At 46.1% G+C, this 24402-nt stretch overlaps 2 protein-coding genes and 1 long non-coding RNA gene across 4 annotated transcripts in view; 2 read left to right on the forward strand and 1 right to left on the reverse strand.

Moving 5' to 3' along the window:
- Window positions 1-426: 426 nt before the first annotated feature.
- Window positions 427-5808, forward strand: LOC147226486 (uncharacterized). 2 transcript variants are annotated; one of them, XM_086160769.1, is made up of 4 exons: window positions 427-1196; window positions 1317-1385; window positions 1569-1640; window positions 1740-5808. In XM_086160769.1, exons 1-4 carry the CDS (start codon window positions 812-814, stop codon window positions 2006-2008), a joined length of 795 nt encoding a protein of 264 aa, XP_086016895.1. In that variant the 5' UTR covers window positions 427-811; the 3' UTR covers window positions 2009-5808. The 2 variants fall into 2 exon arrangements, with proteins under 2 accessions (XP_086016895.1, XP_086016896.1); XM_086160770.1 differs by lacking the exons at window positions 1317-1385; window positions 1569-1640.
- Window positions 5809-10210: 4402 nt separating this feature from the next.
- LOC147226487 (uncharacterized) lies at window positions 10211-10542 on the forward strand. The gene is made up of 2 exons (XR_015107187.1): window positions 10211-10281; window positions 10346-10542. It is a non-coding gene; the product is annotated as an uncharacterized LOC147226487 (long non-coding RNA).
- A 275-nt stretch (window positions 10543-10817) lies between these two features.
- The window catches only part of flrt1a (fibronectin leucine rich transmembrane protein 1a), a 43908-nt gene continuing 30323 nt past the window's right edge, over window positions 10818-24402 (reverse strand). Inside the window, exon 3 of the mRNA XM_086160372.1 lies at window positions 10818-14910. Within this exon, the coding sequence (XP_086016498.1) occupies window positions 12770-14827 (2058 nt within the window). The 5' untranslated portion in view covers window positions 14828-14910 and the 3' untranslated portion in view covers window positions 10818-12769. The remainder of the gene's footprint in view (window positions 14911-24402) is intronic.

Raw genomic sequence — 24402 nt, forward strand, 5'->3', positions numbered from 1 at the left:
CAGGAAGAAGATAAAAACACTTCAGCTCATTTATTAGTGCATGGTTATTATTGTAGCCAAGCAGAACATGAACGCGGCTTCTCTCTCCATGTCGTCTGTGTCGTCCTCTTCTTTGCGGTGGTTTGTTTTTGAGTGTTTAAGGTGCATGGCGCAGACGCTTGCGTCACATTGGTCCCCGCTGTGGTCCCTTACTGCCTGTGGGAATGCAAAACTAAAAGCCTCCCTGATAGAGGGGGAGTTCCTGGAATAAAAGTTGAGCTGGACGGTTCCTAGAACCATGTTCTTAGAACTGCTGCCTCGTAGTCGCGCTGATACAGAGCAGTTCTAAGAACTCAGTTCTAAGAACTGCCCAGCTCGGATTTCATTCCAGGAACTCCCCTCCTCCAGGGAGGCTTTTAGTTTTGCATTCTCACAGGCAGCGAGGGGCCAGGATAGGAGCCGGTGTGACGCAAGCGTCTGCGACGTGTGCCTTCAGCGCCGCACTCTGAAGCAAACCGCTGCGGAGAAGAGGAAGACGACATGAGCTGCTCTCTCACTGTAGGAACTGTTTGTAGTTCTCACAACCTTTTCGGGAACTAGGGCGTTTTCTCCGTGCGGTCGGACAGAAGAGAAACCAGGGACTGCAGACCTCAGTTCTTAGAACCATTTTTAGCTCCTACTCTGACGCAGGGGCGTTTTTTCGGTTCCGTAGGAACTCGTGACATTGGTGCTCGGCAGAACTCATAAACCACAGACATTACCAGAAACTTCTTGCAGACTGCGGAGCGCCATTCTTAAAAACTACTGTGGTTCTCTGCTTTTTTGTGACCAAATGGACCGAACCAGCGAGAAATGGACCGACGAAGAGGTCCAAGCTCTCCTGGCCTGCTATGCTGCGGCAGAGGTCGAGAGGAATTTCGAGGGCCCGCAGCGAAACATCAAAATTTTTGCGAGAATCAGCGCGGAATTAGCCGACGGCGGGATTGTTCACACCCCAAAGCAGTGCAGGGAGAAGATTAAAAAACTAAAGCAGGACTACAAAAAAATCAAGGACCATAATAACCAGAGTGGTGCAATCCCGAAGACCAGCAAATGGTTCGACACCCTGGACGAGATCTTGGGCCACCGACCCGCCTACTCGGGCAACGCCGCTACAAAGGAGTGCTTGGAGGCCGCCGTCTGCAGGGAAAGCGTCTCGACCACTGAGGAGCTTGAAGGTCAGTACAGGATGAGAAGCAACACTTGACCTAACGTGAAGAGCTAGCTCACCTAGCTCATCTAAAGCGCCAATTTTTTTTTATAATGTGGTTCTGATCCAGAACCTTTTATTCACTCAGAGATGGTGGCAGAGGCAAACTCCTTCGCTGCTCCTGCAGCCACCAGCCACTCCTCCCGTCATGGACCGGGTAAAGAAAGTCATAATCTGTAGCTTTGATTTAGTGCGGTTCACAGAAGCCAAATGCAAAAATCACCCATATCTTGGGTACCGACAGACACGCAACAGTATTGCAGTATAACAAATGAACAGCCATCCCTTAATTTTTAATCTTTGTATAACCTCTGAAATGCTTACCCCTTCGACCACGCAGAGCTGGCCTCTGCATCGTCTTCAACCAGCGCAACATCTTCCAGTGCCGGTACGCCCTACGCTCCAAGACCAAGTAAAGATAACACTACCGTTGCACTCAGACATCTTGCAGAGTCTCTGGGAATGGCCGTGCGCTAAGAACCTGCCTCCATCCTCCCCGTGCTTTGTCCAGGAAAGAGGAAGAGGGCCGACACCCTTCAGGCCACCCTGCAGGAGATGCTAGAGTCGGACGCAGAGCAGCGGAGGCAGAGCGACGCACGCCTGGACCGCATGCTGCAGTTCTTCAGGGAGCAGGCAGAGATGGAGGCAGAGGAGCGTATGGCTCTGCGGGCGGAGATGGCCGAGGCCAGGCAGCAGCATATATCGCTGATGGAGGGCCTCCTGGGGGTGGTGAACCTGATGGCAGCAAGGCAGCAGCAGCAGCAGCAGCCACCAGAGTGATCTATTCTACTCACTTTTGCATAGTCAGTGGCTGATGTTGATCATTATTTTTTTGCTCTGTTAACTTTGGCTCTTTAACATGTTTGTTGATTTTTTTTTTTTTTCTTTTTTTGCTGTATCAAGTAAAAAGTTAAAACATTTAACGAAGCAGAACTGTTTGTTGTGTTGCGGTTTGGTCGGTGCCCTGAAATATTCATTCATCCAACTCTGCCTACTCAAGCTTCTCGTTTCCTCAGGCGCACATTAATCTGCATGTTATAAACTTAGAATTATAACTTTGTTGATAAATATTTCTAGACCACAAATAATCCTTTTAGTCAATAACTAATCTCTAGCCTCATGAAGTTTCCTACTGATGACTGTCATGAGTCTGTGTTCAAGTCTCTGTATCCAAGTCTGTATTCCAGATTCGGTGTCTCATATTCCTCTGCCATTTTCCTATCCAAGTCAGATCTGTAGAATTGGATTGCCACGTGTTATGACTTTTTTCCCCCCTTATAGACTTTTCTTGGTTCTTGATCAGATCCTCCAGTTCCCCACGAGCCCCTTGTTGTGCCCTCTGGGCAAAGAACTGACGTTTCTTTTGAAGTGTGGCACTATAGTGCACTGTCGCAGATGCATGTGTCGCCCTGGTCCCCCCCGTTGTCCCTCACTGCTTGTGGGGAATGGAAAACTAAAAAGATTCCCCTTGAGGATGGTAGTTCCTGGAACGGAATTCAAGTTGGACACGTCTTAGAGCTGTTTTCTTGGAGCTTTTTGCTCTAAAAGCCGCTACGGGGAGCCACAGCGTTCATGTTCTGCATAGCGGGAATAATAAGCATGGACTATCAGATGGGTTGAAATGTTTTTATTTTCTCCGTGTGAAGAACCCCGGCATTAGCTAATGCCGCACTTATTTGGGCAGAATTGTCAATGTTCCTCTGCGTGCCCTGGAAACCCCTTCTCAAAGCGTCTGTCCATTTTGTCGCAACAGAACAGCTGACCGGTGACCATGATAGCTTTTGAAAATGGTGCTTCGCAGTTCACAGGAAGTATCTGGTTATTGCCTTGGCTTGGGAGATTAACCAATCACCCACAGCACATGAGTTCCTATGAGACCCGGCCTTGGTGTAGGAGCCCTGCCTGAAATCCTATTAAAGGTTCCAGGAGCTGCAAAAAGTTCCCATAGTACAAAGTGGGGCGATTGAGACATTGAGGCATTCACCCGCTCATTCACACCTACAAGCAATTTAGAGTTTTCAGTGAACCTGCTTTAGATGGAGCACCTGTAGAACCCAGAAAGGCAGGGGGAGAACATGTGGAAGTAAACCGGGAACCTTCTTTCTGAGAGGCAGCAAAGATTCTTTAGCGCTTTACAAAAAATACCAACCAGCCAACCCTTATTCTTAGTTCGCTGCCCCCCTCCCCCTTCCAACCCGACCCCCCGTGACCCCGTCTGCAGGCTGAGTGGCGCAGAGATAACAGATGGATGTTTATTTGCAGCGATTCTAAGAACCCGCCGCACGGATTCGCCTCCGAGACCCTGGAACGGACAGAAATAACCAATATTGTATTACTGCAGGATCATTGCGCTGTAATAAACATCTGAAGGCAAAGCCATCCAGTTCCTGGATGATAAATGTCGGCGAGGACAAACCGAAGGAAAATCAAATCCCATGCTCAGATAGGGAGGGGAAAAAAACATGAAGCCCTCTAACCCAATTACTTTGTAATAACACATTCATTAAGAACTAAAATGGGGGAAAAAAAACCTGAATACTAATTTAGTGAGGTTTTTTTTTTTCCAAGTTGAAGATAAAGGCCTTGAAATGTATTAGATTTTTTAAAACTTAAATCTCCTGTTTAAATATTTCATATGTACGTGTGTAGAGTATCAGTTAATTTACATATCAGATTTTTTATTTTAAATACTGTTTACTTCAATGTATTCGTACCTGTTTTTTATTTTTTTTTATTTTTATTAACTTATTTGAAATCTTCCATCATGGCGTGACGCGGTTCGATAGAAATGGATCGTGAAATTGGATTTGGAATCGCCAAAAAACAGAATGGGAGACGATGAATGGGAAACGCTGTGAGTCTGTAAAGTCCAAAAAAAAAAAAAAACAGCTCTTCCACAAAAAACAGAATGGGAGACGATGAATGGGAAATGCTGTGAGTCTGTAAAGTCCAAAAAAAAAAAAAACAGCTCTTTTGTTTTCTACACTTTTTAGAAATGAGCCGATCCTGTGGAAAACTGGAAATTATCAGTCAAGATACTTTCCTGCATTTTTTTAATCAGAAGCCGCATCTGGTCAGACGTTTCATGCTGTCGGGCTCAGGAGGGGCTGGTTTCACCTGAGCGGCCTTAAACCCACGTGTCACATTCAATAATGGATTAACGGGAAAGACGTCGAAAAGAAAACCAGCCGCCCACGACCCTCCCTCCCGAAACCACCGCCAACCCTCCGAGGCCATTTTAATAAGATTCATTTTCCTTCACACACCGGTGAACCTCGCCCACATCACCCCGACTCCTCGCGTCCTCGTTTGTTAAAGTAACGGAAGGAGAAGGGTGGTCACGTGATCCACGGCGGCGGGCGGTTTACGGGCAGCCCCTCCTCTCGGAGCATGCATCGATTCGTCGTGACTTTTTCAAAATGGGAATGAAAAGAAAAAAAAAGCTCAATAGTGAATCTGAGATGGCCAAGTCAGTGCTTGGTCTGCAGAACCAACACACACACACACACACACACACACACACACACACACACAGACAAGGAGGTTTGGTGACTCCTGTCGGGGCCGAAACCGATAACCTTCCAGCTTTTTCCGATCTGTTCGGGTGTGTGCAGAGCGTAGCTGACATGGTCCATGTTATTCATAAAAATGTCGAACTATTTAAAGGGGAGAATGCCAGGAGGACAGTTCTTTTAAATTCCATAAATGTTGAAAGAGAAATGAGACTGATCTGATTTTTGGATTTGCAAAAATAACTCTTCCCAAAATTGGTAGGAAAATAGTTTCCCTGCACATTGCCAGAGATGACATGATGAGCTTAAAATGAACTGATGACTACTGAAGTCAGAAACTTGCAGAACGTGTGATGTACACCACCTTGAACTTTTCTCAGATCAATACATTTCCCGAAAGTTTATCATAAAAAAAAATCCACAATTCATATTCTGTGTTCTGGAAAAGGATCGTTTAGGTCATTTAGCATAGAGCTGCTCCCTAATATTCAACAAATTACCTTGAGGGGACGACGATTATAGCTCAGTTCATAGATCTGGCGGTTCAATTCCCGGCTCTGCATGCTGACGTGTCCTCGGGCCCGACGCTGAACCCCCAGTTGCTCCTGATGTTCTGGTTAGTGGCTTGCAAACTGTGAATGTGTGAATGAATATGCGATGACTCAAAATCGGTAGTTTTCTATCGATTTATTGATATTTGTATAGATATCGACAGACTGGAGACAACTCAGCGTGAGCAAAATATTACTTGTCCTGAAAATAAAGGCCAGATATGGACTGTTGGGGGACCTGTAGTGTCATTCCAAGACTGAAAAAGATTTTTGCCTTGTTTTTTTTTTTTTTTTTGTTCTGGCCATGAAAGGGTTTAAGGCTCAGATGAGCCTGAAATTTTCCGCTGCTCTTTATATTTGGTTTATCCCGGATAATCAGACAGCGGGTTTATCAACACGTTGCCATCCAAATCTTCTGAAAACACCCATTAAACCCCCTGCGTCACACACGCTTCCTGCCCATCTGCCCTTAGAATTTCCCTCTTAAAAAAAAAAAAAAAAAAAAAAAAAGAGGAAACTGAAAGATGAAATGAACTCATCGCCACGGTCTCCATTATCTCCTCCTCCAATATCCCCCTCTGGCCTCATTTCCACCGTCGTATTTCCCGTCTTTCATCTCCCTCCCCACTCCCCATCCTCGTCCGCTTCTTCCCCAGAGGGCTCAAGTAAGATTTTAACTGTCGGTGGCGGCCGTCCGGTCCGAGTTGTGGAGCGAGTAGCGGCGGCGATACAATGCCTTGAAAACAAAATGTGACAGGAACAGGAACTGGCGTGGCAGGACATGGTAGTACCACAGGAGGTCCTCGACGTACGTCACAATTCCGTTCCTATGGTGCTATGTAACGCAATTTTGCCCGTAGTCGGAACCTGCATACTGTACTGTACATAAGTACCTGCCACTCACCTGCGCTTATTCTAGCTAATTTACCTTCCACTGAGATGGCTTTCATTTTCTTCAAAGCACTGCCATCAGGACAGTCTTGATTTACTCTTACACTTTGTGAAGTGCAAAAAGTTTCTTGAAAAACAACACATATTGAAACAAAAGTACAGCCTGCAAATGTAAACAAAGCCGTCTTTCATGGCGACGTACTGTATTCTGCTCGGCAAGTAGTTTCTATTCGAACAAACTGCATACGTTGGACTGATTGAGTAAGACTAAATTTATGGGCGATGGCGTCATAACCACCAAATCGCCGTAGGTCCAGGACGTCGTAAAACCTCCTCCGTTTAACCCTATTTTCTCTATCCACTTCTGTCATGACATCCTGGCATCGATCATTGTGTAAAAATGGTTAACAAGTCTGCATTTATGTAGCGGGTTTCCACCAGCAGATGGTTGAGTGTTTTGCCCAAAGAGAAATCACAGGCATGTGTCAGAATAATCTGCTCTACGTCAACCCCCAATACCAGCGGCCTAGCTTAATGTTTGGAGCAGAGTAATGCTCCTTATCCATGACATTATGCCATTTTAAAAGCATTTATTCTTCATTTCGCTGCTTTGTTTTCCTGCTCAGTGAGAGAAATCAAGTGTTTGTCGGGCTCAAACAAGTGCATCGGAGTAAGGCTGAATATCGGAGGTGGCTGTGTGATAGCGGACAGATGATCGTCAGTGAGAGAACCTGTATCTGGATTTTTTAAACAACATCACAAAGAATTTTATCTCACATATGTAGGTAGATCCAAAAAGAAAAAGCATCTTTTGAGCACGCCCCCTCATGTTTGGAAATTTCTCCTCTTTGAGTGAAGAGCGTAACAATCGATGATGCTTAAAGACTTAAAGTGTTCGGCCAGCATCATATCAGCCTGCAAGCTAATGAGTTTCAGCTGAGCATCACCGGTTGCGTTTTTCACACTGCACGTAAAAGGAGAAAAAAAAAATTGTTTCATCCTCAGTTGTTTTGAAGTCTTTTAGATCGCCTTGAAAACTCATCGTGCAGTGCTCCGAGCATCGAGGAATACCCATGCAGGAGATCAGTTGATGGCATGACTTCTTTTAGCGTTTGCATGAGTCAGCATCGCTCTCCAGTTGACTCAGAAACTGCAGCTTTCTCACTTTCCGTACCAAAGAAGTAACGGGCACCCTGATGAACAGCCCAGAGTTTGAAATACTAAAAGTATTCTACTTAGCTATTGATTTGTTGTTTCCAAAGATGGACTCGTAGTAGTAATAGTAACAGATAGTATTGTTAAGACTCACAAAGTGTACAGTTTGTTGGCAGACGTTTTCTCTCGCGCCTTGATTTTGGAAACTCAATTGGATTGGCCACTTCCACGTCCATCACCGTTCCTTCCTTCCTTCCTCCGGGAAGCTGCAGGTTGTCATCATGTCGTTGACCCTCTGGTGAATCATCCTGCCGGATTTGTGAAACGCTGCACTTGGAGGGGGACGGGTTTCTAATCCACATTTTTCATCCTGGAGATTGACTCAACAGCCCCACCACATAATGGCACTCATCTAGAATAATCCAGGATTATGATTATCATTCCTATTATCATTGTTATCAGTTGCAATATACACGTAAAATTGTGAGCTATAAAAAAAAATGTCAATATCATGATTTGGATAACTTGGTCAAAGGGTCAAATTTCCAACAGTTTTGAATGAGCCACTGTCAGGATTTAGATCTTTTCTTTTTGCTGTTTAATCCCAAAACATTTTGTACTAATGATCAATCAGTCTTTTACAAGAGCCCAGCCCTCCCGACCAGAGACCAGTGTTGTACAACAATTTGGTCCTCTCTTTTAGCTGAATCACTACAATTAGCTGACTTGCTTGGAACCGCAGTCGTTCCCCTTCACGGAACGAAGCGAGTGAACGTGTCGGAACCTGAAAATGCTGACATTGCTGAAAAACATCCAGCGGACGAACAAATAAACACGAGTTTCGGCCCAGTGGAGGTGTAAACCCTCCCCCTCCCCTTTTTAATCTGAAGGGTTTTTGTCAAGTCGTCCATTCTGGCCCAGAGGAGCCACAGAGCTCGGAGCCCCAACTGCCCAAGTAATTAAATAGATGGAGTCGTGGAAACTCAGTGTTTGCAATAAATTCTCAAAACATGCTGAGATCACATGACCAGTTCTTTGTTTTTATTTTGGAGTGAATTGAACTTCTTGGTTTGTGTCCGCTTGGGTTCCTTCTGGTTCTCCCCCCCACCCACAGTCTAAAAACAGTAGGTTCATTGAAGACTCAAATGTCCGTCGGCGTGAATGACAGGGCCAATGGTTGCATGTGTCTGGATGAGACCCTGTGATTGACAGCTGGCCCTGTGATTGACAGCTGATCCTCATGATTGACAGCTCGTTCCCGATTCCAGGTTGAATGTGACTGAACTCGCTCGTCTGTTTAAGTCCCACTAGCGCAACAGTAAATTCTTTTTGACCATTTAATGGGATATCGACTTTAATTGAAATAAGTATGTTGTGAAAAGCGATGGCTTTTTAAGTTCAATCAAATTAAGACACCGAGCTGGTTTGATGTACTGAATATTGGAGCTTCTGTCACCACTAGTGGAAGCTAGCAGTTTAAAAGAGCTTTCAGCAACTAGGTTGATTCCACTTGACATTTTCTGTTTTTTTGAGTCCATCAGGCCAATGAACCCTGGATACCAGAGAAATCCGCAACTCAAGTCATCAAAGCTTCAAGGGATTCGAGCGGAAAATGCTTTAAAGAATAATTAGCTTCAAAGCGTCTTACATTTGCCGGCAAATTAAAAATGTTTTAAGTCAAAGTCGCAAAAAGTAAAGGAGGAAACTGAAGGTTAACCGAAATATTTACATCATGCAAACAGCTTTGGGGTGAGTCTATTTTAGCACAACTGAAACTCTCTTACTTGACTTTGAGTTTTAGCTGAACTCACACTAACATGGAAACATGAAATAATTGACTTTCCCTCACCAGAATTGTACTTTAATCGAATTACTCTGTTATCAAGCAGACTTTGCCTTCGACCTATTTCAGCAGCTCTAGGGCTGCAATGACTAGTCCGCAAATAGTCAACGGCAAAATTAGTCGACAACTAATTTAGCAGTTGACGGATGGCTAGTAATGTCATCGTGTGCATCCTGCTGCGTGCAAAGCCCTGCTAAACAGCGTTTGACTGTAGCCAACTGAAATAGCTCAAAGCAAGACATCTCATTTTTCCCAAAATCTTTGATCCACAGCCAGCTCATGTGCACTGGTGACCCATGAACAGAAGGGGAAGCAGCAGCGTGGAGGCGGCCCAAGCCGGGCTGACGCCTGACAAACGGCCCAGGGTTCGGGAAGGTTTCCCACGTGACACGGCTCTTAAGTATTTAGTGGCTTGTTTAACAAACTTGTGGGTGTAATGCACAAAATGCACTTTAGTTTAAAAGGGAAGAAAAGCTTCTTTTTGCCGCTTGCAATCCTGAATTGAATATTTGTTGTTGTTATGAAAAGAATCATGAAAACTTATGGGATGGAAAATGTTCTTTTTCTTCTTTTGTTTTTTTTGAACAGTTCATAGTCAGACTGCTTGACTCATCATTGCAGTTGTTGATGACTAGTCGAATACTCATCAGTTGTAGCCAGTAGTTGTGTGAATGTTACCGATGTGCGGCCATGAATTCACGGAGGCTGTCTCCCGCCTTTTCTTTCTTCCCAACTCTTTTTGTAAATTGAAAAAAAAAAACAACAAAAAAAAAACCATCTTAGTCTGAGGGTTTGGCTCCGGGTAGCGGCCCGACCCGGTTCATCATCTGCCACTGAGTGCAATGTGGTTTATGTATATGAAAGATATAAACATATGTATTTTGGGGCATTAAATTTCATCATCCGGCAATTCCTCCTGTGTTGCAGCGCAAGGAGTTTGGCTGGGGGAAAAAAATCTGTCTCGCTGGGCAAAATGACAGGTTGCAGTAATAACAAGATTATAAAACTTTTATTGATACCCTCTGAAGATGGATTTATAAAGCAAAGGGGGGAAAAATCCACACATAACTCAGATTCATTTATATATATACGTGTGTGTGTGTATATATATCCATATATATATATAAATATATATATAAATATATATATATGGATATATATATAGATATATATTTTATGCAAAGTTATGGCACCATCACTTTCTTTAATTTTCACCCGAAAATATTCATGTGGCTGCGCCTGTGGATTTCATTTGTACAAATGATGAGGAAGTGTGCGTGTTTGTGTGTGTGTGTGTGTGTGTGTGTGTGTGTGTGTGTGTATGTGTGTATGTGTGTATGTGTGTGTGTGTGTGTGTGTGTGTGTGTGTGTGTGTGGTAGTAGAACCAACCATAAAGTAACAAATTACACTTTTCCCCAACATTCCCACCCCAAATACAGAACTGGTTGGAGGTCTAGCTCCCTTGTTTTTATGCCCATGATTTTAGGGATGACGGATAAGATTATACATTCCGCTGACGTGCTTTCTGACAACAGTGTAAAACTCTGGTGGACGGAACAGTCAAGGAAGCACAGTTGGTCCCCCCCCTTCCCCCCCTCCAACACCCCTGCCCCCCCCCCCCCCCCCTGGAAGCGACACAGTGATAAACAGCTGATGGACAATATTAAACCCAAGGGGACAAGCTGAGTATGACAAACATATTTATGCACGGGTGAGCTCCCGTCGCGGCACGGCTATCAATTTTCCATCTTTGGCGGCGCCCAGAGATGTTTCCTCACCCCTCCACCCCCTCTAGCCCCACACACACACACACACACAAACCGTGCCTCTCATTACACTTATCCCTGCTCTCTGCTAAGTGCTTACACATTTACATTTTCAGTGCTGCTCAGTAATAAAAGAGGTGAAAAGAGTGGAGGACTTTTTGCCGTTGCTAAAACAAACAAGTATTAAACCCCGCAACCCCTCCAGCCGCTATAATGGTGCAGTTCGACAGTGTTGCTGTGTTTTTTTTTCTTTTGTTTTTAGTTCTTCTCCCGAGTCATCTCCGAATAGGAGTTCTTTCCTTCGACTCAAAGTTCACCGGCGAAACAAAAGGAGCGGGAAGCTAGTCTTTCTTTATTTTTTTTGTTTTGTTTTCCACGTCCAGCAGTCAGTAGTTGGTCAGGACCAACTAAAAATCATAGGTTTTATGCTCACAGGCAGGGAATCAGGGATGGGAATGGAGATTGGGGATGTTAGATTGATGTAGTTCTCAACCGCCACAGTGGACTGGCATGCTTGGGTATTTGGGAGAGATCCAAATTAATTTTGATGTTTTCAATCACATAAACAGACCCGCCCAAGAATTCACTCTTAGAATATATGAATCCAGAGACGACCGACCACAAATTACATTTCTTGTTGTATTTCGTCATTTCGGATAAAACAGTCCGCCGTCTTGAACGATGCTTGGCAACGGCGAAAAATATAGAAGGGAGAAAAATAATAACCACAGCGGGGCGGTGGAAATTTTTCAGGAAGCAATTTCAGCCGAGACAAAAAAATGTGTTTGTAATATATATATATATATATATATATATATATATATATATATATTTGTGTGTGTGTGTGTGTGTGTGTGTGCGCGTGTGTGTGTGTGTGTGTAAGAAACAACAGCAAAGGAAACAGCACATAAGAAAGAAAGTAAATAAATAATAAAGAAATACGTACAAGATTTATACGGAATAAAACCCGAATCCCAAAACACTGTTAAAAATAGCAAAGCTTTTGTTTTTGCCCCCTCCCCCCCCCAAACACAGCCCAGTCGGTATCTACGTAAAATTATCTACACGTACTCGCACCAATTCCGATCTCAGGCGAGAGGTACAAATGAGGCTCCTCCCTCCATTCTGTCGACACCCGCTCCACCTGCCCGGCTACTGAATAAGGTAAGAACAACGCTAACGTTAAGACACGTGGTTATTGGGTTTTGTTTTGAAGTAGAACGATTCACAGCTTTACAAAGCCCTTTCTGCGGCGAGCTGGCAGGGCACATTGATATACTTGAGGCGTTCGGAGAATTGACGTCATACCGTACGCGGCTAATGAGCAGGAAATGGCTACCGGAGAAATGTCCTTTTTTTTTTTGTAACCTTCCTCCATTTGGGTTTTTGTGGTATCGGCTCCCGATGCTAGCGAGCGGAGAACCTGCCTGCACCTGCACACTCGAGTGTGACCTCTTTTCTACGGTGTTTACATTCTTTCCTTAAATGTCACAGGGAGAAAGAGTAGAAAGGAAAAACATATGCAGGCCTTTACTAAGATGGTAGAAGAAAACAGTCAGCTGTGCGTTTTTTTCATGTACTTTTTTGTTCGTTTTTTTTTTTTGTTTGTTTGTTTTAAACACCCCCGGGGGCATCAGTGTTCCCCGCGATGCTCCTGCACAGTCTCGGTTCCGGTTTCTACTGTAAGTCCGATGCAGTGAACAGCAGGTAACTTGGAATGGGAGACCAGAAGAAGGCACAGAGGGGTTCTTCGTCAGTGTCCATGCGAAGGGAAATTGTGCATCTATACAGTTTGTGGGTGTCCGGGTTCTGACACAGTACATCATGTGTAACAGTAGTCTATATCTGGGATCCCTCCTTCTCTGTAGCCTCTGTTGGTGCCTTGGCCGGCGTTGGAAACGTGGTTGACGCCTTTGTAGAGCCCAGTGCCGTTGGAGGGGAATATAGTGTGGATGATGTAGTCCTCGTTGAGAGGCTTGGGCTGCATGGGTTGGCAGGCTGCCATGGGTGTCATCTGGAACCCTGGGCCACGGATCTCGAGGATGGTGTTGTCCTTCTTGGTGCCTGACTCGATGTAGTCGTCGTAATGTTTGTTTTTCCGCGAGGTGTTGCGGGTATAGTGGTCACGGGAGCACATATGGCCGCTCCTGTGTCCGTACCAGCAGAAGACGCCGAAGATGAGAGCCAAAGATACAATAGCGGTCGCTCCGCCGATGATTCCTGCCAGGGGAAGCACCATCATCGGCCGCGAGTCGTCCTCGTCCCCGTTCTCGTCCAGGGTGATCTGATCCGAAGTTTCGGCTTTGGCGCAAACCAGAGCTTCGTCGGACTCGGAATCTCCTGGAATCATGCCTTTGCTCTCTGAACTGGCAGGCATGGGCACCATGCAGATGACGTAGCTGGACCGCGGTTGCAAGGCGGTCAACAAGTACTCGCGGCGGTCGCCCCGCACCAGCGTCTCCGTGATCGACCCCATGCCATTGCCGGTTCCGAGCCTGAGCCAGCTCAGCCTGAAGGAGGAGCTGGGCTGGGCTACGCTCCAGGTGACGCGGATGCTGCTGTGGGAAAGGGGCTTCACGTTGAGGGCCAGGCTTTTCCCGACGCTGCTGCTGCTCAGGGGGTAGTCAAGGGCAGAATCTGGGAGCCCCAGGCCAAGGCGTTTTGAGCGGAGGGTGAAGAGCGACCCCTGCGGAGGGGTGTGGGTGGTGGAGCTGTCGGCCCCTCCCGCCCTGTCCCGGGACCCTGCGGTCCTCACCACCTCGCACTCCTCCATTTCGCTGCTCAGGTCTTTGAGGGCCATTTCCCGGACACGGTCGGGCCCATGGCAGGTGAGGCCCCTGACGGTGATGGAGTTACCGCGTGCATGGAGCCAGTCGTACAACCACCGCAGGTTACAGCCACAGTACCAGGGATTCCCCCGCACTAGGAGCTGGCCCAGGCTGTCCAGGTCTTTGAACAGGCCCCTCGGCAGCGTGGTCAGATTGTTTCCCGACAGGTCCAGCCGCTGCAACCTGCGCATGCCGTCCAGGGAACCGCGGGGCATGTGAGTCAGCGCGTTCTCCTGCAGCGACAGGCGTTGGAGGTGGGCACTGGGCAGGTTGACGGGCGGCGTCTGGAGGGAGTTGCGCACGAGGGAAAGCTCGGTCAGGTTGGACAGCCGGGAGAAGGTGTCGTCGGCTATGCGCTGGTTCGCCAGAAGGTTCCCGTCCAGGACCAGACACCGAAGCGAGTTGAGGCCCCGAAAGGCGTGGGTGGGGATGGTGGAGATCCTGTTATCGTCCAGGCGGAGCTCCTCGAGCGAGGCGGGCAGCCCCGAGGGGATGCTCGACAGGTGGTTGCGGGAAAGAAAAAGCAGGCGCAACCTGGGATTGTCGGCGAAGGCCTGGTCCTCGATGCTGACGGTGGAAATGGAGTTATCGTCCAAGTGGAGCTTCTCCAGCAGGGGCATGCGGGCCAGTGCGCTCCGGGGAATGGTGCGGATGTTATTGTCCTGAAGGTGCAGCTCGCGGACAGAAGGGGGCAGGTGCATGGGGAACTCGTCCAGTTCATTGTCGTAGAGGTAGACTACACGCACGGTCAGGTGGCGCTCCAGGGAGGTGGGTAGGCCTGGGTTGTTGATGCGGTTGTTCTGAAGGTAGAGGACGGAGGCGGACGGGGGCAGCGACGGGATGGCGCTCAGCCCACGGTCGTTGCAGTAGATGAAGTCCTCGTCGCACCTGCACACCGACGGGCACACCATGTCCACCTCCCCGATGTAGCCTTGAATGGAGGCCCCGACGAGCTGCAGCACCCTGCCGTGCACCATCAGGCAGAGCAGCAGGAGCCGCAGTCGAGCGGCAAGTTCAGCGGCGCCCGCCATCGTGGCGGATAGAAGCGTCATCTCCCCCCCTCCCCCCTCGCACCCCCTGCCCGGTGCTTAATCCTCAAACTCCGGTGGTGAGCGTGAGTCCACTGACCTCCACCCTGGGAAAGAAACAGAAATTAAAGTCAGCGCCGGAGCACAAATTAATTAGCTGCTTGTCAAAGGTTGCGAGGCATCTGAAGTGATTTCAGGAAAACCATAAATATTCAGCAGCTCCACAATGACAGTGCAGTGTCGCCATACCTTTATCGCAGCCCGAGCAGAAAGGACCTGCGACATCTTGCTTTAACCCCGGCAGGGGGCATAAAAGGGGGGAGCATAAGGGGGACAAACACATGGCTGCATCCGCGGTGATTCCAGCCATTTGTCGACAGAATCTACAGAGCAATAATGCCAGAGGCTGAACCGTCTTGGCAAGGAATCTGACGTAGAAGTTACAGAGAGCAGATTGAGCGAATTCAATCTCCACGTTTTAAGATTAAGCCTCCTTCTCAACATCACAGAGGGAGAATGCCGGAGAGTCTGGTTCAGGCTGCAACCTATGGTTTGAAAAAACAACAACGAAAAAACTGAAACGCCTGGATCCGATGGCATCGAAGCTGAAGACATTAGTGTTTAACGGTATTATTGTGCCATGATTAGCTCATGATGCAGAACAAAATGCAGTGATTCATCATAATATTATCATTATGATATCTTTGTTATTATTTCTCCATTATGACCAATATTCAATTTCTTTTCCACCCCTTTACGTGCCGCCTCCTACTTAAACCTCCATTTCCTCTCCTGCCTCCTATCTCCTGTGATTTATGGTTTTATTTTGATTATTTATTTATTTATTTTCTTTCTTTCTTTTTTTTATTTTTTTTTTTATGTCCAGCCGCTGCAGTTTCCTGTTACGATGACAGCTCCCATCTTTAGTGTCCCGTTAAAGCTTCGGACATTTTAATTGTTTCGTCCCGTAACCTAGCTGGTGGGGGTTATTGTTATATTATGCACATCACTTTTATACTGCTGCGTAATTTCTAATTCCTCAGATAAACCAATGTGGTACCGCTGCTGCGCGGCCTTCGCTCGCAAGAAAGGCAGGAATCATGTTCGAGCGATTGATCGGTGGGTTTGTTCAGCGGCATTTTATTGATTTGCTCTGGAGAAAACTGCACAAACACAGGAGTGGAAACGGCAGAAGAACAAAAGGTGTCATTAGCGAAGCTGAGGAGAACGGAGGCCATGCACCAGGTGGACCGTGGCTGTCAGGTGACGAAGGAAGGACGCTTCTGAATTATGGGGTGTTTGGTTCAGACGCGAGGAAACGTAGATAATCTGGCAAGAACTGGAACACAACGTTGGCTCGTGTTGGCAAGGGTCTGACGGCAGGCAGGCAGCTGATTGGACCAGAGGGCAACCAGGAGACGTTTAATGGTCAGAACAATGACAGGAAGTGAAGCACACCAGAAAGGAACAACCAAATCAGGAGCAGGAAGTCGAAGGACAGGGGACAGACTGACCCAGAACAGTAGAGGGAATGAGCGGGGTTGATCTACGGTGGGAAAAAGACAGGAAATGCCTGTCAAAACAAGACCAGATTCCCAAACACTGAATTTCAGTCTGAAGCCTTGGAGTATTTGGCAAAAACCGTTTTGTCCTTGGTGGCCTTGATGCAGCCCCCGGCCGCCTGGGCGCCATAAAACATGTGCTGCTGTTTGTTGCTCAAACGGAACGATCCGACCCCCCCCCCCCCTTCGCCACCCCTCCCCTACGGAGCATGCCGTCCGTCCCCGTCCTGCAGAGGACGCCGCTGTTGTGTGACCGCTCCAATTACCCGTCGGAACGGTGCAATTAACCACTGAGCGATGGGGGTCGACGTGAGCGGGGCTCTGGATTTATCCGCCGTCCCCCGAGTTGTTGTTGTCGCCGGCTGACGGTGAGATGTGTAATACTAGTTCACGTGGAAGTGAAATTAAAAAAATACTTCCGTAACTCTGAGGAGAAATGCCAGTCAGAATTCATATTGCACTCATTCACCAAGTGTCTAATGCATTGATGCTACGTTGGGAGATAAAATGATATGTTTGTAATAAAATTTGATCTGCAAACTTTCACCCTTCCGGGGTAAACACTGGGGTGACAGGGAGGGACCTGACAAATCTGTGGCCCTGACAAGTGGAGCTCCTCTCAGCCTTCAATAACCACCGCCATTAGTCAGAGTGCGGAGGGCTGGGTGGTGGCGGCGGTGGCACGCCGCGGCTGTTATATCGATTTCCCCACAAATGCGAGGTGATCCGTCAGCCTCCGATCGTCCCCGGCGTGGATTAGAGTTTCCTCCGGAGTGCAAGTCATCACGCCGTCATCATTAACCAGGCCGGCGGTGACTCCCGACGTGAACCGCGAACTGGGAACGTACTGGTCCCAGCTTTCCTCGGCGACGTTCACACTGAAACGGTCTCTGAGAAAAATGGAAATCAGCCAGAAATTATAAATGTGGGAAAATCGGCAGAAATGGTTTTGGAAAAAGAAAAAAGGAAAATCAAAAAAGAGCGGCCCCTAAAGGCCCCGTTTCCATGACAATCTGCCGTTTACACCCGGTATCGCATTTGCAGATGGCGACGTTCACACCCGACCGTGGGAAACACCGGAGTAGCTGGAGCTCACATGCAGGGCCGCTAGGTGGCACATGATTTTATAACGGACTAAAACATGCGGGAAGACACTTTCTGTCTCCTGTCAAAGTACTCTGGAGTACCCTTGAGTCTGAACAAAAGGAAAAAAATCCGGAGGAAATTTCCTAGAAATGAGCAATAATTCAAGGAAAAATGTAAGTGGCTGTACAAATAGATAAAGAAATGTAATGAAGAAATCACAAATAAAAATATACAGAAAAGAAAAATGTCCCAAGAATGAGCACCATTGTTGAGATATTTCATGATACTTATCAAGAGAAAAATTCAAGCAACTGAAAAAAAGAAGTAAAGAAAGATTCCCCCAAAAAGCAGAAAAGTGTGTTTGTAAAACAAGAGAAAAATAGCTTCAAAATTGCCCACTTCCAAAACATTTTTTTTAATTTGTAAAAACATGAGGGAAATTACCTGGAAATGGGCAAAGCAGATGTTTTAAAAATGACAAATAAATCCCTAAGAAATTAAACCGAGGAATCTATGAGGGATATATTTGGGATGTTGAGGGCGCTCGTGGCGCGAGCATCAAGACACACACTCGATCCCCGCAGAGCCCGTCAACCAGAGACGATAAAGACGAGGCGGAGGGCGGTGAAGGACAGACGACTCCTGGCTCCCAGGAGCTCCAGCCGCGGGTCTCTTTGACTGTAGGATTTGGGTCAGTCCTTTTAAAAGAAATAAAAAAAACGCACTTGGGAGGTTGGGAGGGCGGGGGGGGGACTGGGATTAATCCAGAATATTGACCCGCTATTCCCCGGATTAAAGTGAGCAGCAAACGCACACTTTTCGGATGACGGGATGACTCTAAGGTCTTCTCCGACAGCTCTGAGCTTTCTTCAGCGAATGAGAGGGTGAATGCTGCTTGTTTCCAGGAAATCCCGGGACACACTTTCCGTCCGTTAAAAATCATCTCATCTGATTTTCCTTCTCCTTGTGTGTTTTTTTAAAATTGTTGTTAACAAAATGGCGCCCGAGACGAGCACGGCCACAGAGTGGAAGTGACGTCGGGTCGGCGGAAATATTTTTCTCCCCCTCTTGTTTTCCACGTGATCCATCGCGTTTGGCCTGATGACACAAAAGCGGCGACCTCGGCCAACGGCAGTTTGTGTTTGTGCGTCAGAGCGCAAGCAAGAGTCGCCCTCCTCCTCGCCATCGAATTTAAAAAAAAAACGTTAACCCGTGTGCGGGCGTCCGCTGAGACACTCCTGCAGGCTAATGTGTTTCAGCAGACATCCAGTCGCCTGGGGGGGGTGACCCCTCCTCACTGCACACACACACACACACACACACACACTGGAAACCTAAAACTAGATCAATCCACAAACAGAAAAAGATAGAAGGGCAGAAAGAATCTTTTGGATCATCTCCCCCGTTTAAAGGCCCGGAGGGACGCCGGCGTCCGGGAATTCTGGGAATGACAATTAGAAAAACAAAAATGGACGCCGGCGTATCAGGCGGTCAGCTCCACTCCGCCGTGGGTGGGGGGGGGTGACGGCGGCCCGGCGGGTTTATCTGGCAGCCGAGTGAGGACGGCGGGTACTTTAGATGTAGCGATTGGACATGCGGAAAGGATGACGGGAAACATGTCAGTCGCCGTGGTGACACAAATAAATCGAGGGTTCTGAGAGAGAAAAATGCATGGGGAGTGCTGGCGAGCGTCTGGCCGCTTGCTCCCCTGTCGCTGTTTATACTTCTATCCTTTTTCTGCACATCTGAAAATTACTCATACTTCTCATGAAGGCCGAAGTCGCCCTGGAGTGTAACAGAAGTAGTAGAGTCTGGAATTTTAGGAGTATTTGTGCTGAAAGGGTCAAAAGATCCTCGAAGACGAGCAAAACATGAATTTATTCATTCATTCTTGCTGTGGGGTGGAAGTGCGAACCACTGCACCACTGTGCGTCCCAACATCAGTTTAATTTATCCATAAAATGTCAGGAATCAAACAAAAAAAGTATCTGTAAATGTGAGAAAGGTCCCGAACTGCTTTTTATCAGTGGCCAGAGACTCACGCGGATTTTGAAGGCCTTGATCTTCACCTGCCAGTTGAAACCGTTAAATGAAGAAATTTCCTTCAAAACTAAAAGACGGAAATTCACCAGTTGTTTTAAAGTTGCCTGGAAAAGCTCATTTCAATTTATTTCCAGGCTAGACATGGTGGGAACATTGCCGTCCTCGGGTGTCTGGATCAGGATGTGGGTTCTTATCCCCGGCCCTCAGATTACCCTGGGGAGTGTTTAACCCCCGCAAACACACAGGGTGTTTTCATGTTGTTGTTTTTCTTCTGCAGTCACGTGGTGGCTGATTGGATGCTCAGAGGTCATGTGACGCCCCAACCTCCGACCCGCTGGTTTCATTCATGTTCTCTTGTAGCACCGTTGTGTTCTTACGGATTTATTACGTAACCTAACATTGACGGTGAGGATTAGAGTGTTCAGATACGCTGGGAAACAAACTGGATTAAATCCCGGCTGATGACTTCTTAGCGCGGACAGATTATGGGGTGTCAACAATCCCGGCCGATGGAGAGTATTCAGCCAGGGATGTATTTACAGGGAAAGTGTACGATCAACGTTTGCAGTTTTATTAGTCGGTGCAGACACAAGCGTGGCCACGACAACAATTTGAGCAGGAAATTATTAAAAAGTTCACTGTAAAACTCAGAAGGGAGGACATTTTTCTGTTATTTAATTTTAGTTTTTTGGTGGCTCAAATTGTAAAACTACCTTGGGGGAAGTTGAGACTCTACCCTTGAAGTACTTCCGCAGGTTTTTTTATACTTCTGCAGAGTGTGTATTACTCTGGTCTGACCTTACTCTATAAAATCTACTAATTTCGTTCGGTGAAATATTATTTTGTGTTCTTTCATTCTGGCAATTATTCCTTTTTTTTCCTGGTATTATGACTGTTGAGTTCACCTGAATACAAGCCGAGCCGGCTCAAAATGACTAAATAAATATATGTGTATATAGGCAGCACTTGTCTATAAGCCGCAGGTGTCCATATTGTCACATGAGATATTAACACAGAAATTTTTTTTTTGACTTTTAATTAAATACATACCAGTAGCATCCACAAATAAATACTGGAAATGCTTTTGTCCGAACCGTGCCTATAAAAGTGCTGATGTAAAGGATTAATAATAAACAACACGAGGAAAAGTCCATCCACCCATCCATTTTCTATCCCTGATCTGTCCTATTCCAGCTGATCGCTATCCTTGTCTTCCTCCTGCGCACTGAAACCACTAAAGTCGTCTTCTTAAGTGTCGGAATTGAAACGACCTTCGAATTTCACAGTAATTTCATTGGTTTGAGGCTTAATGTTTGGCTGGCATGAAGCTTGTTAGCCCTAAAAAAATCCTTAAATTAGCAGTATCATTGTTTAAGCTGCAGTCATCAAACCATGTGAAAAAAGAAGCGTCTGAAATATAAATTACAGTGGTATTTTAATGCTCTTGTCACAATGTGTTTTTACTGTGCACCCTATGATACTTTGACATTTTTTGTAGTATTATAACTATTGTGGTAATATCACATTTTTATCCTGGAGCTATTTTTTTTTCCTCATAAAATCATGATTTTAATTTTTGATAATAACTATTATAATAAATATTATATTATAATAATAAATTATATATAATTATAATAAAGTATATATAAGTAACACAATTATGATCACCTAGAGTTGAAATAGAAACAACATAAAGTAGTATTAATTTCAGAGGAAAAAAAGTATTAAGGTTGCGGTGTATCTGCGGAGGATTTTTCAGCGTTGGCCTTGTCCCATGGGGTCGTCACGTCTGCGTGTTGCTGTTGTGAAGTTGTCGTGCTGTTGTCATGGCGACCCCACTTCCAAGAAAGCCGGACTGACCTGACCACAGCGCTTTATCTTCACCCGCAGCCCCGTGATTTGCTCCGTCACGCCGGAAATGCACCATCGCCCTGCAACCCTCTGTGTGGTTCCTCCCGCCGACACTCGGATTACAGGTAAATCCTCTTCAGCCAACAGAAGGAGCATGACCAACCCCCTTCCACGCATCCCCACACCTGAAATTCCTCATGATTTGTTTATTTTTTGTCCCCTTTGGAAAATCAAAACCTGACAGTCGCTGGAAAAAAAACATACAGAACCTCCAAAATTTACCCCTAAATCAGAAAATACCAAAGAAAATTCCAATAGCAACCATTATCTCATGACAGTTTACAGTCTGAGATTGGTTAAATCCTGTGATTCAACCTCTCTAGCGCCCCCTGTCTTTGCATGTTGTTGACCGCCGCCTTCATTTGCTTTAATTTCCATTTTTTTTCCTCCAGTTTAATATTTGTCTCCGCAGAAAATGGAGAAAAATAATTCAATCCTCGACTCTCAGTTTTCACAAAAATATGCTTAATCATTTTTTATTTTTTTCTTATGAATTCAAATTTATCTCCTGCCCTGAGGTCAACACTGCAATTGTCACGCTTCAGCTGAAATTCTGATTGCATTGTATGTGTGTGCGTGTGTGTGTGTACGTGCATGCATGTGTGTGGGGGTTGGTGAACTTAATTGGTTAAATTTGATTCCCACCCTGACAGGCTGTATTAGAAACAGGAGGCCAGACAGGAGAATCGGAAACCATTTTTTTTTTTTTTGTGAATTCCCATGTTGTGTTGTTCCGGAGTCAGAGAATGTTCTCGCACATGCGATGGGGGAAAAAAAGACACAACGTCACACATTCATTCAAAGTCTAGATAAATCCTGAATGCTGACATTGGTACAAAGATCAACCAACATCTGACAGGGATGGGCAACGTTTTCACTAGAATGGCCAGCTGTTCCACTTCGAAGAAAAGCACCAGGGTAGTAAACATCATCAGGGTGCAGCTACGGTTACCATTTCACTATTCAGACATTTTACTTGAATTAGAATCATTTTTATCTATATTAACATAATTTTCAGTTTTATTAGTATAACATTTACTCGTATTAGCAGTATTTTCAAGTGCACATCAGCATCATTTTCACATGAATTAGCATAATGTTATAACTTGTATTAGCATCTTTTTTGCTTACATTAGCATCACTATTAGTTGCATTAACATGATTCTCAATTCTATTAGAAGTTTCACTTATGTTAGCAGCATTTTTATGCTCACACGGCATCATTTTAACATGATGTTGTCACTTAGATAGTGTTGTTTTTACTTATAACTATCATTTTCACTTGTTAATGTAATTTTCAATAGTATGAGCATAATTCTCATTTGTGTTAGTATCTCTTTTCATGTGTTACTATAATTTTCACATGTATTAGCACCTTGTTCCCATGCACGTTAGCATCATTTTCACTAGTATTAGGACCATTTTCAGTTGGTTTTGTGCCATTTTCTCTTGTATTAGCATCATGCTCACATGCACATAAGCATATCTTGGATGAATTCACATCATGCCTGTGTGTGTTTGCGATATTTCACGAGTCTTTGTGGCTGCAGGAAAGGTTAATGTTTCGCGTGACGTCTTCGGGTCATAGATGACCTGCACATGTTGAGGACTTGTTTAAAAAGAAAAAAAATCACGCTAGTCGAAGTATCTGCGTAAACAAAACTGCTGCAAAAACTGCAAAATCACACGTGAAATGGTAGCCTAGCAACGACTTCTCTGGGACCTGCAACATTTCCTATCAATCCGCAATGTTCCTCCTGTGAACGTCCACCCTTCCAGCGTGTGATTGAAACCCGGCCTCCGTTCATCCGCAGCTCTCAGTGGATTTCTCCCTTTGAATTGATCGTGTTTGTTCGCTTAATTGTTTTAATTTGAAAGGAACCCTGACAAGTTGCAGTGTAAACAGGAGGCAGTGGTGAAGGGGGGGGCGCGACATAATGCTTTCAGGGTGAAAATTAATCGCAAAGTCCTCCACAAACACACACGCACACACACACACACACACACACACACACACACAAGCACGCACAAAGAAAAATGAGAAGACATCAGCGGAGGAAAATCTCCTCCTCTCTAACACCTGCTGCCAGGACGTGACCGGCAGCCATATTGGAAGCCCCGCGGCCTCGGAGAGCAAAGAGAGAGAAAAATCCATCGTCTGATGTGGTTATTTGATCGGCACTGTGTTGCTAGCGTGCCGCTGTGCACGGACGTGAGCGCAGCTGTCGGTTGTAGTCCAGATGTTCATGGCGCTGTTTCTGCTGTTTTTATGTATTTATTTATTTATTAGCATGCTGGCGTTACGTAACATAACGGATGCCCGGAGACACTCCCGACCACTTCCCCTCAGGATGCTGTAGCTTAGCATCAGATCAGAAATGTGTGTGTGTGTGTGTGTGTGTATGTGTGTGTGCGTGCAGAATATTACCGTGTTTCTAGTAATTACAGAACGCGATTCGTTTTTTAAATGCCGTTATGAAACCCATGATTTCCCCGGGCCGCTTTGGTTCCGAACATTTTTACGATCTCCCAGTTCCCCCACTGTCCACGACGCCCGTGGGTGCGGCGAGGCGATTCTGTCGGCTCCTTACATAAATTCTTACATAAATCCTAAAAAGTGTGTGTCATCCAGCCTCCACGCCGAAACCTCGTCCTCCGCTGCCCCGAGCTGCTTCCGCTCGCAGGAAATCTCCCGAAAAGCCTTCCTTCCTCCCTCCCTCCCTGTATGATGTTCTCTGCATTTACCTCCGACAATCTTCTCGTCCGGACCGAGCGTGTCTTCTCCTTCCCCCGCGGCCCCGTCGCTGTAACAACTGTTTGGTTACAACCTCCTCCGGCAAATAAAACCCAATCAGGAGAGGAGACGACCGCGGGGACAGAGAGACCATCTTTGAGTGTGGACCTTCTTTGCACATGGTGACTCTCCGACTTTGTTGCCGGGAGTTAAGTTTGCGCTCACCGCGGCGAAAGCGTCAGATGATGGAGTGCAACTCGTGC

Source organism: Fistularia commersonii, chromosome 15 (assembly GCF_037954325.1).
Source record: "Fistularia commersonii isolate RoL2024-O1a breed Wild chromosome 15, RoL_Fcom_v1.0, whole genome shotgun sequence".
In the NCBI taxonomy this organism is placed as follows: Eukaryota; Metazoa; Chordata; class Actinopteri; order Syngnathiformes; family Fistulariidae; genus Fistularia; species Fistularia commersonii.